Source organism: Papio anubis, chromosome 2, assembly GCF_008728515.1.
Source record: "Papio anubis isolate 15944 chromosome 2, Panubis1.0, whole genome shotgun sequence".
Taxonomy (NCBI): domain Eukaryota; kingdom Metazoa; phylum Chordata; class Mammalia; order Primates; family Cercopithecidae; genus Papio; species Papio anubis.
The window spans coordinates 52,414,716-52,429,518 of NC_044977.1; the positions used below are offsets into that span (position 1 = coordinate 52,414,716).

Below are 14,803 nucleotides of genomic sequence, written 5' to 3' on the forward strand. Positions count from 1 at the left end.
ATCAAAAGGTGGGTAGATTTGCAGAAGAAGCCAGGGATTTGGGTAACTCACAAACAAATGATGTTAAAAGTAATATTCAAATGATATTCAATGAATGTTATTCAAACTAATGGAGGGACATGGTGCAAATTAACTAACAGATAATTCAAAACATATTTGTGCCTGGTTTGTAGCATATCCAGTACTTGGTTTGTTTGTATTAGCATTGGTTTTAGAATAATATTTAACATACACTAAAATTTTGTTTTTATTTGCTAAATATATTCCAGTCTCTGACCTTGGAGGAGATCAGCTTGGTATTAATAAGTCAACAAGACCTGATTATACTTATTATGTGCTTGACATTTGTGGAATATAGAATAAAACATGGATCTTTTCTTCAGTGACTATATGATTTGGCTTAGGGAATATACAAAACAGGAAATAATACCAGACAGTTCTAACTCAGGGTTAAATTGTGTGATAGAAGTCATAAATGTTAGAGGATTCTATTCTTTCATTTAGCAAGTATTAATGAGCACTACTATTCAGGTATTTGGAATACATCAGTGGGTGAACAAACTAGACAAAGATCTCTGCCTTCATGCGGTTAACATTCCAGGGAGATGAAGCAGACAAGTAATACATACAATCCATCAATAAATTACATGGCATGTTAGAAGATGATAAACACTTTCTAAATAGGAAATTGTAGAGTAGAAGAGGAAGGGAAACAGGGAGGAGAGGTAATTCCCCTGTCCTAGGATGGGGAAGGCCAAGGTCACCCTCACTCGAAGGTAAGATTTGAGCCAAGATCATAGGGAGTTGACAGAGGTAGCCCAGAGGATGCCAGAGGAAGAGGGTCCTGGACAGGAACAAGAGCTAGGGCAGGTGCACGAAGGTAGGAGAGCATCTGGAATGTGGGAGGAACAGCAAGGAGGCCAGCATGCTTGGAGCAGAGTGGGTGGAAGAGAGAGAGAAGGAGAGAGAGAGAGGACCAGAGGGGTCAGTTGGGGTGGGGCAGGGCGGTAAGGGCCAGACTTGGGCTTTTGTTACAAGTGAAATGGGGAACCACTGCAGGGCTGTGGGTGGAGTGACGAATCTGACTCACATTTGAGCATTATCCCTGTGGGTGACTGGTTGAGACTAGGCTGTTGTGAGGTTAGGATGGAAGCTGAAAACCCCATCAAGAGACTAGTATCCAGGCACAGACGGTGTCCTGGACTGGGCTGAAGGCAGTGGAAGAGGCAGAAGAGAGATATTCTGAACACATTTTCAGTTTAGAGGAGAGAGGGAGCAATGAACAGCAATGCATTCAGAGAATGCTTCACTGAGTAGAGGTTACTTGAAGCTGACCTTGAAGGACAGGGAGGATTTGAAAAGGTGGAAGAATTAGGAAAGGCATTTCAGGACATACTAGGCTTGGAGCAAGGGTGGGTCAGGCTTACTCTTGGGACAAAGAGATTAGTGTGAACAGAGCAAGGCAGGCCAATACCTGGAATGTGGTGAAAATAAGGTAAAATATATAAAGTATGCCTGGATTATAAAGAACTTTGAAAGACAGGGAAAAAGTATCTAGATTTCATAACATTCACTATGGTGCCTTGAAAATAGGCACTCAATAAATATTATTAGACTGATAATAAAGATAGGCATTTTAGGACCATTGGCAGTTTGCACTGGATGACAATGTTTCTCATTTAGAAGGTCGGCTAAAAGGCCGTATAAAAACCTGGCATGAGGTGATGAGGAATAATTTCCTCATAGGCAATTAACAGTTGACTGTTTTAAATCTGCTTTGCAGTGTTAACCACAAGTGCCACTCACCACTTGTGGGAACCTCGATCTTGTGTTGGCAATCCCTTGCTCAAATAAAAATTAAACAGTTTAAAACACTGTGTACTCAAATAGCCACGTGATCTTGATTCTGAGGTTATAAGAGTTGGATGGCAGTTGCTATCAGTTACATGTGCAATTTCTTCGTCTCTAAATTAGTTACAGGTGCAAAACTGCATTTACCAAAAACAAAACAAAACAAAACATACAAAAAACAAACAAAAAAATACAATCTGGTAAAACTTTACAGAAACTTAATTCCATTCAAACAAGTCTAATTCATTATCACCTATATTTTCACAAATATTCAGCACTAGTAGATGGATATGAAGCATTTACTGGACAACCTCTAGTGCCTATTTTAAGCGTCCAAAGGGAGCTAACAGGACAGAAGTTCTGTATCACTTTTGTTGATCTCAGATAATGAAGAAATTTACTTTGCTCAGACTTCCTCTGTCTCAAGGAATATGTACCTAACAAAAGAGCTATGAAGATTTTAGAAATTTTCCCAGGGTTATCCAAACAGAGTTATAAGTGAGAATGCTGACAAAAATAGTAATATATGACAACCTCTATGAGAGGTATAAAACTGTTTTTCATTTAATGACCCATGTTTTATGCTGCAATTGGCAGATTAAATGGATAGTTGCTGTCAGGGAGCTTTCAAGACAAGTTGTATTCCTTAGAGATAGTAGGAAAATAAAATTAAAAATGAAACCCTGTATTTTCTTGTAAACAGCTAATGTAAATGATATTTCTTTGGGGTGTTTCCTATAATTCATAATTTTGGAGGAAAATATGAGACAAATGACAGTTTTCAGAAAAACAGTGATTTTCAGAGTCTAGACATCTACAAAATCTGCAAAGTACTTCTGACGAAAAAAGAGGTTAATCAGAGTTAAGTCAGAAAAAAATGATAAAGCTAGAGCCATACTCAGAAAAAAATTAATACAGACAATAGTAACATTCAAGAAAAAGGACTTGAATTCTAATTACATGTGAAATTATGGAAATCAGGGGCAGGCTGCGATGGCTCACGCCTGTAATCCCAGCACTTTGGGAGGTTGAGGCAGGAGAATTCCTTGAGCCCAGGAGTTCAAGACCAGCCTGGGCAATATGGCGAAATCCTGTCTCTACAAAAATTACAAAAATTTGCTGGATGTGGTGAGGTACGCCTGTAGTCCCAGCTACTAGTGAGGCTGAGATGGGAGGATCACCTGAGCCCAGGGAGGTTGAGGCTGTGGTGAGCTGTGATTATCATGCCTCTGCACTCCAGCCTGGGTGACAGAGTGAGGCTCTGTCTCTCTCTCTCTCTCTCTCACACACACACACACACACACAAAAGAGCTGTGTCAATAACTCAAATATTTTCTGGACTTCTACTTCAGTGTATGAAAAACATTATAATCTAAGTTTCTCAATGCCTCTGAGAAGAAAACATGTAATTGTCACTCTTATTTAGGCCAAAAGAATAATTTCAATTTCTTCATAGACAAATATTTAAGAAAGTGGGAGATAATTTCATCATTTAAAAAAATTAGACACGAAGATACTTTCTCTAAGTTTGATCATCTCCTTCTCAAAACATGCACAGGAGATCATGCAGATGCCCCACTTCATTCATATAACTGCCTCTTACTCTTGTGCGATAAAGAGTTCTGCAGTTTTTGTTTTTCCATATTCCTTAAAATTTAGGTGTTTTTTTTGAGATGGAGTCTCGCTCTGTCGCCCAGGCTGGAGTGCAGTGGCGCAATCTCAGCTCACTACAACCTCTGCCTCCCGGGTTCGTGCCATTCTCCTGCCTTAGCCTCCCGAATAGCTGGGACTACAGGCGACCGCCACCACGCCTGGCTAATTTTTTGTGTTTTTAGTAAAGACGGGGTTTCACCGTGTTAGCCAGGATGGTCTTGACCTCCTGACCTTGTGATCCGCCCGCCTCGGCCTCCCAAAATGCTGGGATTACAGGCATAAGCCACCACGCCCAGTCTTTTCTTTTCTTTTCTTTTTTTTTTTTTTAAATCAGAGCCTTCTATTCTAGCCACAAGTGATTAATGCTACAAGGCTAAAGCAATAAATTCCATATAGGGCTTTAGATCTACTTTCACAAGTATTATGTCATTTAATCCTCCCGTTAATCCTGTGTATTGTTAATATATGTGGAAACAGAAAGCCAGAGAAGAAAAATGGCATGCTTAAATTCACACAGCAAATATGTGGCCAAGATAGGATTGGTCCTTATATTCCCTGGTACTACATGGGTCCCTTTAAACTTCTGGAAAGGTGAAAATTTTAGTTATCTAAATGTTTCTGAATATATAGTTGCCTGGAGTTATGTAACCACAGATTAAGTATCCCTCAATAAAAATGGCGTGCAATCAATCACTCACTCCTATCTCAGGAGAGACTCATTTTGACGGATTGTCTATTGCAGCATTTATCATGTCTCTAAGGCATATTTCCATTGCTCAATCAGCTCCAAAGGACAAGTGTGTCATCATCTTTCAAGGCTCTGGTGCAACAACTTAAAATTGTAGAATTCACACAGGACTAAGTCTGGCACTCAAAGCAGGAGGCATATTCAGCTTGAGCTTGTGGAAGCTTCCCTTCAATCTCGCCAATTTTTACTGGTGGAAATGGTTTCAGAGCCAGCATGAGGTTACTTGGGGTTGCTTGAGGAGCTCTTGATTAAAAAAAGAAAGGGGAGCAATATAAAGGGGTTACAGCAACGATGGAGCCTTGGAAAAAGCATGGAAGTCCTCTTTGGGCATAAAGTGTGGTGGAGATTTTTAATCTCTTTTTTTTTTTTTTTTTTTTGAGACGGAGTCTCGCTCTGTCGCCCAGGCTGGAGTGCAGTGGCCGGATCTCGGCTCACTGCAAGCTCCGCCTCCCGGGTTTACGCCATTCTCCTGCCTCAGCCTCCCGAGTAGCTGGGACTACAGGTGCCCGCCACCTCGCCCGGCTAGTTTTTTGTATTTTTTAGTAGAGACGGGGTTTCACCATGTTAGCCAGGATGGTCTCGATCTCCTGACCTCGTGATCCGCCCGTCTCGGCCTCCCAAAGTGCTGGGATTACAGGCTTGAGCCACCGCGCCTGGCCTAATCTCTTGAATATAACCAATCTACCTGGATATCTGAGTCATTCACATGAAATGTGCCACTTTTTCTTAATAGCAGTACCCAACTATTTGCAACACTCCCAATTTCACTTTGCCTATGATCAGGAAGAAGCACGTAAGAGGACTACTGTACCCAGGCCAAATACCTCATCTCCCCAGTATTCAACACTGCTAGCCTCGGCTAATAATGATCATATATCTAATTTATTTGTAAGTCTGTCTGTTTTGGAAGAGGTGGAGCAATTATTTAAAGGTCATTTACAAAATACAGTAGGAGTAACAATCATAGGTCTTTGGCCTTTAGGAACTCAAATTTTTAATAGAGAAACAGTGCTTATGAAGAAGGAGTAGCCAGAGACCCTGTAAGAAAAGGGTTAAATTATTGGTACAAAATATCATGTTTTAATTGCTAATAATTTCATTCTGTACCATGTTAATTAGGAAGAAAAGTACTGGATCATTCTTTTAGAGGAAATTGAGACTCAAAAAAATTAAACTCAGGGTAAATTCAAAGCATAAAGTTAGGGATTAGCACAGAATGAAAACTAACTTGAATCACATAACCATCCCTTACCACAAATAGTATTTGCCTCTCAGTTAACCTATTTTGTTGATATTTGTTGTACTGCATTCTAGACATGTTCTTTGAAAATAGACAAAACTATCAAATTTTGACTCAAGAACTATTTCACAGTATAGCCAGGACATTCTGCCCTGAGGCAAGCTAAATTAATAACTGAAGAAAGATAGCAACAATGTTTTTGGCTTGCAGAAAAACAGAATAACAGCACTTTAAGGAAAAAAACAAAACTCCTAGTTAAGAGGCTTAGATGACAGAAATACATGTTGAAACAAATTACTGTAATAAAATAAAACAGTATTTCAGGAAACATTTCTTACTAATTTTTAAAAAGCTTTATATTTTTAAAATGATGACTAATATGTTCAAACTTCAGGCTTCCAGGAAAACGAAAAGGTTAAAATCTATTTCAGCAATTAAGTGACTTAATTTTAATGCTTTAGCACCTATATTATAAAACATGAATCACACTAGTTAACAACCTATTTTTACATAGCATCTGAGAAGAGAAAAATAAAATGAATAGAAATAAAGACATCAATATGAGACAAAACAAAACAGAAAAAGCGGTGCTAAGAAACTCCAGTAGAAGGAGCTGTAGAAATGGAGAACTTACATTTTGCAATGGCCAAGAAAGAAATATTGAAAAGGAGGTATCTGATTCTGACACACTTGAAGAGAAGTAATAGGTAGTCACTTATAACAGGCATTTACTGTTTGAGGAACCTCATTTTCTTTATGCATAAAATATGATGCTTGGAACAGATCTTTTTCAAGGTTCTGACAATCCATTCTGCAACGTATTGGGCACTATGCTAGGAGGCATCCTCAGAAATCTAATAAAGAGCATCACTTGGTCCCACACTCTGGTAAATTACAATTCTTTGGGAGAGCTAAAGTGCCCACACAGTATCTAGATTTCAAAGTAGAACAGAAAAGAACTGAGAGTACTTCAAGAGGAACAAAAGCGCTGCAAGAGGGAAAAAAACCATTATGAGAGATCTCTAACATACAAGATGAAAAGAGGAAAAAGTGACCGTTCAAGTCTAAAAAGCCCTTATGTATTCTTGGGAAGTCTATGCAAACTCAGGAAATAAAAATGAACAGGATTGTTTTTGGATATAACTATATCGTTAGCGCTTAAAATTCAGGAAACGGGAGCCATGCACAGAGATAAAATACAGATTAGGTTAGGTTTCCTTTTTTAAGAATCTGAGTATGTTTTTAAGTGAATGCGATAGCAGCGAGCTAAGCATTAAAATACTGGAGTGTACACATGATAGTATTAAAACAAACATAACTTGGAAGACAAACTACAAGAGCAATTTTACCCTTACATAAATGCCCCCACGTCCCCAGTAGCCATATCTGGAAGGAACTTTACCTTGTGATATGTTTGCAGACAGTGTATCAGTGAAGGAATCGCTTTCTGGGTCAATAGGAGAATCTCCCAGAGTTTCACCCATAACAGCATGGAATAGGGGTTTGCTGTAATTCACACTGATATTTTGTCTATATCTAGCAAAAGATCAATCCGTTAAAAGAAAAAGACTTGAAGTAACAGAATTTGTGAATACACCCATGAGTCAAGACATCAGTTTCCAAATATTTGGGAGAGATGGGAATAAACACAGAAAGGACTGGGCTTGAATTGGCTGGCACTGTCCTGTTAGGAGCCAGCTGTGACAAAAAGTTGTGTCATAATGTTGTTCACTGCTTTGGCAAGACTTGGTACATTACAGGGAAAATATTGCCACACTGTCTCGCCAGTGACCCACATGTTCAGTGTCTTGTGAGGGGCATGAACTATACTGTATTTAGAATTATCAGAGCAGAGACTGTTCAATATCCACTTGCATTTTTAATTGTCGTAAAATTCACATCAATTCCTTCTTAAATGGAAAACTTTAAATCTCTTGCTTATGAAATACCAGAAAGCTTATTTGGGCAAAATTTTCTTTCAATGTCTATTCCTGGTTGAATCTCTAATCATGTGATTTGAAGAAAATTTTGGAATTCAAATACATATCCATAGTTTAAACATTGGTATTAGCATGCTACTGAAATGTTGTATTCCTAAGGTACTTGTTCTGCTGATTTGTGAAGCCCAAAATGATACTGACTGCTATCCAAATTCTGTAAAATTAAATAGTTGAGAGAATGAAGAAGGGTTTGATATGGTTTCGATTTAAATATCGGGTTTGCTTTCTTAAAAACTTCAGCTTATCCATCAATAGCAACTACAGCAATGTTACATCAGCTGATGTTTGAACATCAATTGATGTTTAAATGATAAGTGCTATGTCATAATGAAAAAATGGAGTTCTCTGTGAGAAGAGTAACACATCACCAGAAAAAAATAGACTTACGCTGTTAGGTTGGCAAGGAATTGTGGTCGGTTTTGTAATCAGGAAAAAGCTGGCTTCTTGCTCAAGGCCTTTGCCCTTTTTGGCAAGGAGAGACACTAGCTGTGCCAAATTACTGATGTGGGAGCAGGTCTTGTCACATGAGTGGCCTACTAGAATCACAGTGACTTTGCGGACTTTCAAAGATGTCCCCACACAGGGCAGTATATGAGAAGGCAATTAATTCTCTGAATTATATTTATCCTGATATTCCCTGAGTAAAATAAATATATATCTGGTTAATCTATATTGAGTAACTATTCATTCTTCAAGGGGACTAGTAAAAGTGTCCCTGTCAATCATGGTGCAAGAGCTTGATGGGGAAATGCTGGCTGGCTCTGAACAGCACAGAATAAAGTGGGGAGTTGGGCAACTGTGCCATTAAGCCCCAAAACATCTTTATTAAAGCAATCCAAGTTAAAGCAAAACTTGGGTTTGCTAATTTGTCCAAATGACTGCAGTGATTACGGTTGTGTAAAATTAGTCTTCTCTATATTCAGTTGAATTCTCAATAAAGGCGCTTCTCCTTCCCTCCCCATGCTTGGAAATTTACTTATACTACAAAGTAATCCAGACACAATGGCACAATATTTAAGGATATGACTGAATCGAACTCCAGTCCTATACCAGTCTCTGTTACTCTTTGGCAACATACAGATGCAGTCTTTCCACCTGTCCTCAAAGGGAATCACTTCTGGACTCTTCACCTACTGCTACTTCTATTCTCTTTTTTCTCAGACACCATTTAACTTCTGAGTCTACTGGGTAGTGAGGTCTTCTAAGCCTCTAATAGTTCCCATACTATGCTTTAGCTTCTGAAACATAAGATTATATATTTTAACAGTTTATTATTCCATAGCATCAGAATCTGGTAACACCTACTCCTATAGCACCCACCACATTCTGACATTCCTTCTTACCCCAGACTATGTTTTACTTGAAAGCAAAAACCTGTCTTACTCATTGTATTTCATGCATTTGTTTGTTCAACAAATATTAATTGCCAATATAATATGTGGCAAGCCTAAAGCTAGGTGCTAGGCATACAATGATGAACAAAATGGATGTGTCAAAAAACAGTCAATTAGCAAAAACTACAATTTTAATAAACACAGAGCCTGCCACATAGCAGCTCAGTAAATGTTGCTTACACTTTTGGCAGCATACACAAACCAAGCAACACACAAAGCATCCCTACATTACTAACAAAACAGTTATACAATGTGGATTAATCATATTTTATGTTAATGATAGTCACACTGCAGTGCTAGATCACTTACAAAATAACTTGCTCACATGGACATTCAAATGAATGAAAATAAAGGTGGATGAGCCAATCTCGTCTGTATCTCATTATGTATCTGTTTTGTCTTTAGATACTGAAAAGACTTATTTTTACATTTATCCATCCCATCATTCATCAAATACCTACTAAGCACCAGGTACTGATCTAGGCTTAGGCAGTAAATAATAAGCCAAAGTGTCTATACTTAATGAGTTCACATGTAACTATATCAAAATTATCCAAATATACTTAAAAGAGTGTTCTTCTCATTTGCTTAAACCTGAAGGTCAGTTGGCATGCACTGATATCAGAAATAATATATTTGTTTAAGTAGAGTCATTACTATCAGTAAACAGTGTATGATCATCAGATAATTTATAAGACATGCATGTGACTATCCCTGTCTTCAAAGCCTTAAGATTCCCCCAGTGTCCTGCCCTTTAAAATATTGATTGGAAGGATATTATAACCAGATACATAAAAGAGCATGCTGGTGATTTACATAAGATCTTAGAACTTTAGATCTTGCCTAGGGTGCTCTGCACACCAATGGGTTGTCAGCACTGTGCACATCAATGCAGCAGTCTATTGCTATTCATCCTATGGACAGTCCCCTTGCAGGATAGTCCTTGGTGATGTTACAGAGTGAGGACGAGTGGTGAAAGGCCACTTTCCTTATGCACTAGGTATTCCTTCTGTTGAGGGATGTAGGGTTCTATGCAATGTAGAGGTTGAGAAGAGGGCCATCTCTCCTAGGACTTTGGAGACAGAAGGGTATGGATGTGACTTTGAGTATACCACCACAGCCTCAGCAGAAGAAAGAATGGGGATAATGAGGAATTATTCTATAATGAGGAGGATGAAAAGCTAACTGTACTCCAGTTCATGACATTTGAAAAAACTGACCGTTTGGTATTAGAGAAAGCTACTCTTCAACATTTAGTCTTCAATATTACTTCACAGAATCTGTCTTACGCTAAAAGAATCTGAATATTGCTCAGTCAAAAAAACTCTCCACACTTTGGTACTTTTAGGAGAAGGCAATTCAACCAATAAAAGCTGTGAATGATTCAATAACAAAAAGTAAGAAAAGGTCTAAAAATCTATAGTTAATAAAATCATGATATTGAACCTATATAGTTATTTTTAGCATTATTTGGTGTTGGGATGACTTACATAAAATATTCCCATAATATAGAATATTAAATATTTTGGGGCTGTATTATTCTTGAAAGCTAATGAAAACTTTGCTCTTTTTTTGCTATAAATTTGGAATTTATTCTCTAGAATAAATTTGAATTTTTAAAATTGCTTAAATTGCTTTTTCTTTTATGTGAAATAAGCTATGTCAGTATTGGTATAAAATTGTATTTACAGTATTTTTTTCTTTTGCTGTAACCTCATTTTAAAATCTGCTTCATTTAATTCTATAAGTGCTACTATCACTTATGCTAGCTTCTAAAAGGTTAGGAGTTTATATTTCATTGTATCCCTAGAACCTAGCACAGAGTCTCTGGTTGGCATTAAAACACACATATTGTTTTTGTTGATGATGAGAGTAATGAAAGAACAGCACATCCATATCATATGTATCATTCAAGGAGGAGTTTAGAGACCTAATGAAATGATAATAGCATCCATTTTCTTCTTGTTCCAATTAAGATGTAAATTTCTGGATGATGCTCCAATGGAAGCCAGATAATTGCTAACAAGCAGTATGACCACCCAAGCTCATTTCTCCCCCCACCCAAAAGAATGGCTGCCTTTTCCTAGTGCAATTAAGATTGGCTTGGAACCTTATTTTCAAGTAGTGGTTGCATCAGTTCAGGGTTTCTTCATAGTCACAGGGGAGATACAATATGGGAGAAATGCTGGGCCAATGAGACACTCCTTTGAGAAGAACAAATAATCCTGTATCCTGGATGTAAATTTCATCACAACTATCACAGCGAGCTGGATATTCCCATAAAAGCAGACAAAGGAAGGTCAATGTTCAATGCATCTGTGCCACTTTTTGAAAATTTTTTAAATTAAAAAAAATCTTGACGGGGGTCTTGCTACGTTGCCCAGGCTAGTCTCCAACTCCTGGGCTCAAGTGATCCCCCTGCCTCAGCCTCCAGAGTAGCTAGGACTTCAGATGCTCACCACCACACTCAGCTGTGTCATTTTCTTTTTTTTGAGACAGGGTCTCACTCTGTCCCTCAGGCTTGGGTACAGTGGCACAATCTAGGCTCACTGCAAACTACCTCCACCTCCCAGGTTCAAGACATTCTCCTGCCTCAGTCTCCCGTGTGTCATTTTTTTGAAAGGCGAATCCATTCTTCTTTAACCAAAAACTGTAATTTTGTTCAGATTTTCAAAAGTAATATATTTTACGGACATAATTATATTAAACAACTATATTGTTTTGATTTAAAGAAAAATAATGCTGCTGGGTGCAATGGTTCACACCTGTAATCCTAGCACTCTGGGTGGCTGAGGGAAGAGGATCCCTTGAGCCCAGGAGTTGGAGACCAGCCTGGGCAACAGAGTGAGACCCTGTCTCTACAAAAAAACCAAAATAATTGGCCAGGCATGGTGGCATGTGCCTGTAGTGTCAGTTACTTGAGAGACTGAGGCAAGAGGGCTGCTTGAGCCCAGGAGACCGAGGTGCAGTGAGCTGTAATTGCATCACTGCACTCCAGCCTGGGTGACAGAGTGAGACCCTGTCTTAAGAAAAAAGAAGCCAACAACTCCAGTAAATGTGTATTTGGTATCAAAAAAAAAGGTCTTCTTAACTTGGAAGCAGTAGAAAAGAACACTGACATTGGAGCCAGAAAGCCTAGGTTTTAGGTTCTTGCCTGGGCTCAGTCACAAATTTACTATGTCAACTCTTTGGGTCCACATTTCTTATCTCTAGAATCAGAAAAAGGCCTTTTCACAAAACAGAATAATTCTTAAGGTCCTTTTGAGTTTTAATGTTGAGACACTGAATAATATGATTGTAATTCATTTATTTAAAATTTAATGGAAATCCTCCATATTGTACATTTATTCACGTTCCAATCCTGAGTTACTATTTCCTTTTCATACCTGACTCATACATGGGTGACAGTATAAAAGGCACTTTCATCTGAAAAAAGCGTCTGATGGTAAATTAAAAGTCTCAAAAGGAAAGAACCAACCGAAAACTTCCTTTTCTGCCCCCCTTCAAAAATTAACTTGCCTCCAATATCTGAAAAAGAGCCTAACCTGTCTAACCACTTTCTAGGGATCAACTAAACACTTTTCAAATTACTCTAAGTTTGAACCAAAGACCTTATGGTAACTTGTCGTTGCATGTAATATCTGAAATTCTCTAGTAAGCTGTTTTCTAGCATAGTGAAATACCATGAGCTATATTATCAACTGACACATTTTCATGTTGTGGGAAACCTAAACCTCTAAAACATGCATCTTTTTCAGTTTTCAGATTTTATCAATGAATTTTTCAAGATCAGTTATATGGAGGTTTATTGGGTAGCACATCCTGTCACTGGTGAAGCACACTGGGAATTCACAAAGGTTCTACAGCAAGCGTAGAGCCGTGGAGCTGCACTCAGGTTCAGCTGGTGTGACTTACCAGTTCTGTGACTGTACTAAAGGAAATTTATGGACTGTTGAAATCACGGGCTCACGAAACTTAATAAGAGGGAGATTAGCATATTCCAACTCTTAATTTTTGATATAAGAAAAATGAGTTCCAGAGGAATGAAATGATTTGCCCAAAGCATGACCTAGATAAATTAGCAGCAGAGTTTGAGCTAGAAATCAGGTTTCTCGATTCCCAGTCCAAAGCTCCAAACGGTGCTCTATCTCATTAAAATAATGCAGTAAGATGTTCAAATCAATTCTTCAGGTCAATGATCCTTAATGCCAAGAGTCATCGTGGAAGTCATCAGGATGAAAGCATTTTTCTATGATGAATCACTTAATGTGGAGGAATTACCTATGAAAATGTCATTGTTCACCACAGAGTTTAGATATGGTGCTCTCTATAAAGTACTCAATCATGACGTGGTAAGTAAAATTTGATAATATTTGAACGTCAGTTCAGAGTCATTTTGCTGACAAACGTTCTCTTGCCTCATTCACAGATTCTTCGTGAGTCATCCCAGCATGCTGGGGTTCTTCTGGTATGACGTTTTTGTTTCAACTGACAAAGTTCCTTGCTCTTATGAAAATGATCACATTACTATTTGAAAATTTCTACGTCGAGGTAATAATACTCTAAAAAAAAAAACACCTTGGAGCTGTATAGTGTTTTTATTTCGTTTGAAACTCTCAACAATGCTGGGAGGTTATTCAAAGCAAAAGAAGAAAATAATAACAACTATTGAATAGGGTTTCAATGTGGAACCAGGTAATAGTTTTTGGCAGTAAAGCTTTGAGTAATTTGTCTTTATTCAAAACGAATAAACAGTCAAACAGACCTGGGTTTGCATTCAAGCCTTGTTACGTCTCTGTGTTGTTATCCTTTCGGAGTTGTGAGAATTAGAGATGATTTAAATAAATCAATGCCTGGAACAGAGTAGGCTCTCAAAATTATATTATGAATTCTTATAACCAAATCTTTAAATCTCATACATGACACTTTAGTAAAGCAATAAGAGCAGTCATCAAGCAACACTCTTCCAGCTCTTATGTTAAAAGGAGCTACATAAATATGTTTCAGGAAGAGGTGGTATACAGAGTATGGAATCTTCAAAAACAAGTACAACTTTTTAAAGTTCACTTAGCAGAAGTAGACATATTTTCTTCATAACAAATAGAGATTTGACTGAAAATAAAATGTAACTGTGAAATCAGTACATAATAAACTTAATTTTGATGGTAATTGAACCACAGGCAGCACAGAGTATATTTTATGTTTATTTTCCAGTAAGATTCATCAGTCCATTAATAGTAGATTAGTTCATTCTAAAAGTTTGTCTCTAACAATCTTTATTAGGCACATTATAAATTCTGTCCCAATCTAGAACTTTACATTTGAACTTATAGAATACATCTTAATGCAGCATTAGTAAAAGTAAGACGACTTGAAAATATAAACTAGCTTTAAGTAAGTTTCAGATTCCACATTTATTGAGTGCCTACTCTGTCAGGGGCTGTGCTAAGTCTTTTAAACTATAAAAATTTGTCTAGACTTTATAAAAATTCTGTGAGATTGGCTGGGCAGGTGGTTCACACCTGTAATCCCAGAACTTTGGGAGGCCGAAGTGGGTGGATCACCTGAGGTCAGGAGTTTGAGATCAGCCTGGCCAACATGGCGAAACCCTGTCTCTACTAAAAATATAAAAATGAGCTGGGTGTGGTGGTACGTGCTTGTAACCCCAGCTACTCAGGAGGCTGAGGCACGAGAAGTGCTTGAAGTTGGGAGGCGGAGGTTGTAGTGAGTCGAGTTTGTCCCACTGCACTCCAGCCTGGGTGACAGAGCAAGATTCTGTCTCAAAAATAAAAATAAAAATTCTATGAGATTGAATGGTAGCCCCATTTCACAAAAAGCAAACAAGCTCAGAAAGAATGAGGATGATGTTATGACTAGATGATGGGCTGCTAAATACCGAGCAATATAGTTAAGTATC

General features: G+C 38.0%; 1 protein-coding gene across 3 annotated transcripts in view; it reads right to left on the reverse strand.

Moving 5' to 3' along the window:
• The window catches only part of PPARG (peroxisome proliferator activated receptor gamma), a 146,103-nt gene that overhangs the window by 77,387 nt on the left and 53,913 nt on the right, over nucleotides 1-14,803 (reverse strand). Inside the window, exon 1 of one of the 3 annotated variants that reach the window (XM_021934188.2) lies at nucleotides 6,895-10,314. The exons of the other annotated variants lie outside the window; for them this stretch is intronic. Within the exon in view, the coding sequence (XP_021789880.2) occupies nucleotides 6,895-6,976 (82 nt within the window). The 5' untranslated portion in view covers nucleotides 6,977-10,314. Of the gene's footprint in view, nucleotides 1-6,894; nucleotides 10,315-14,803 lie in introns of those variants that run through there. 3 annotated transcript variants of the gene reach the window in all.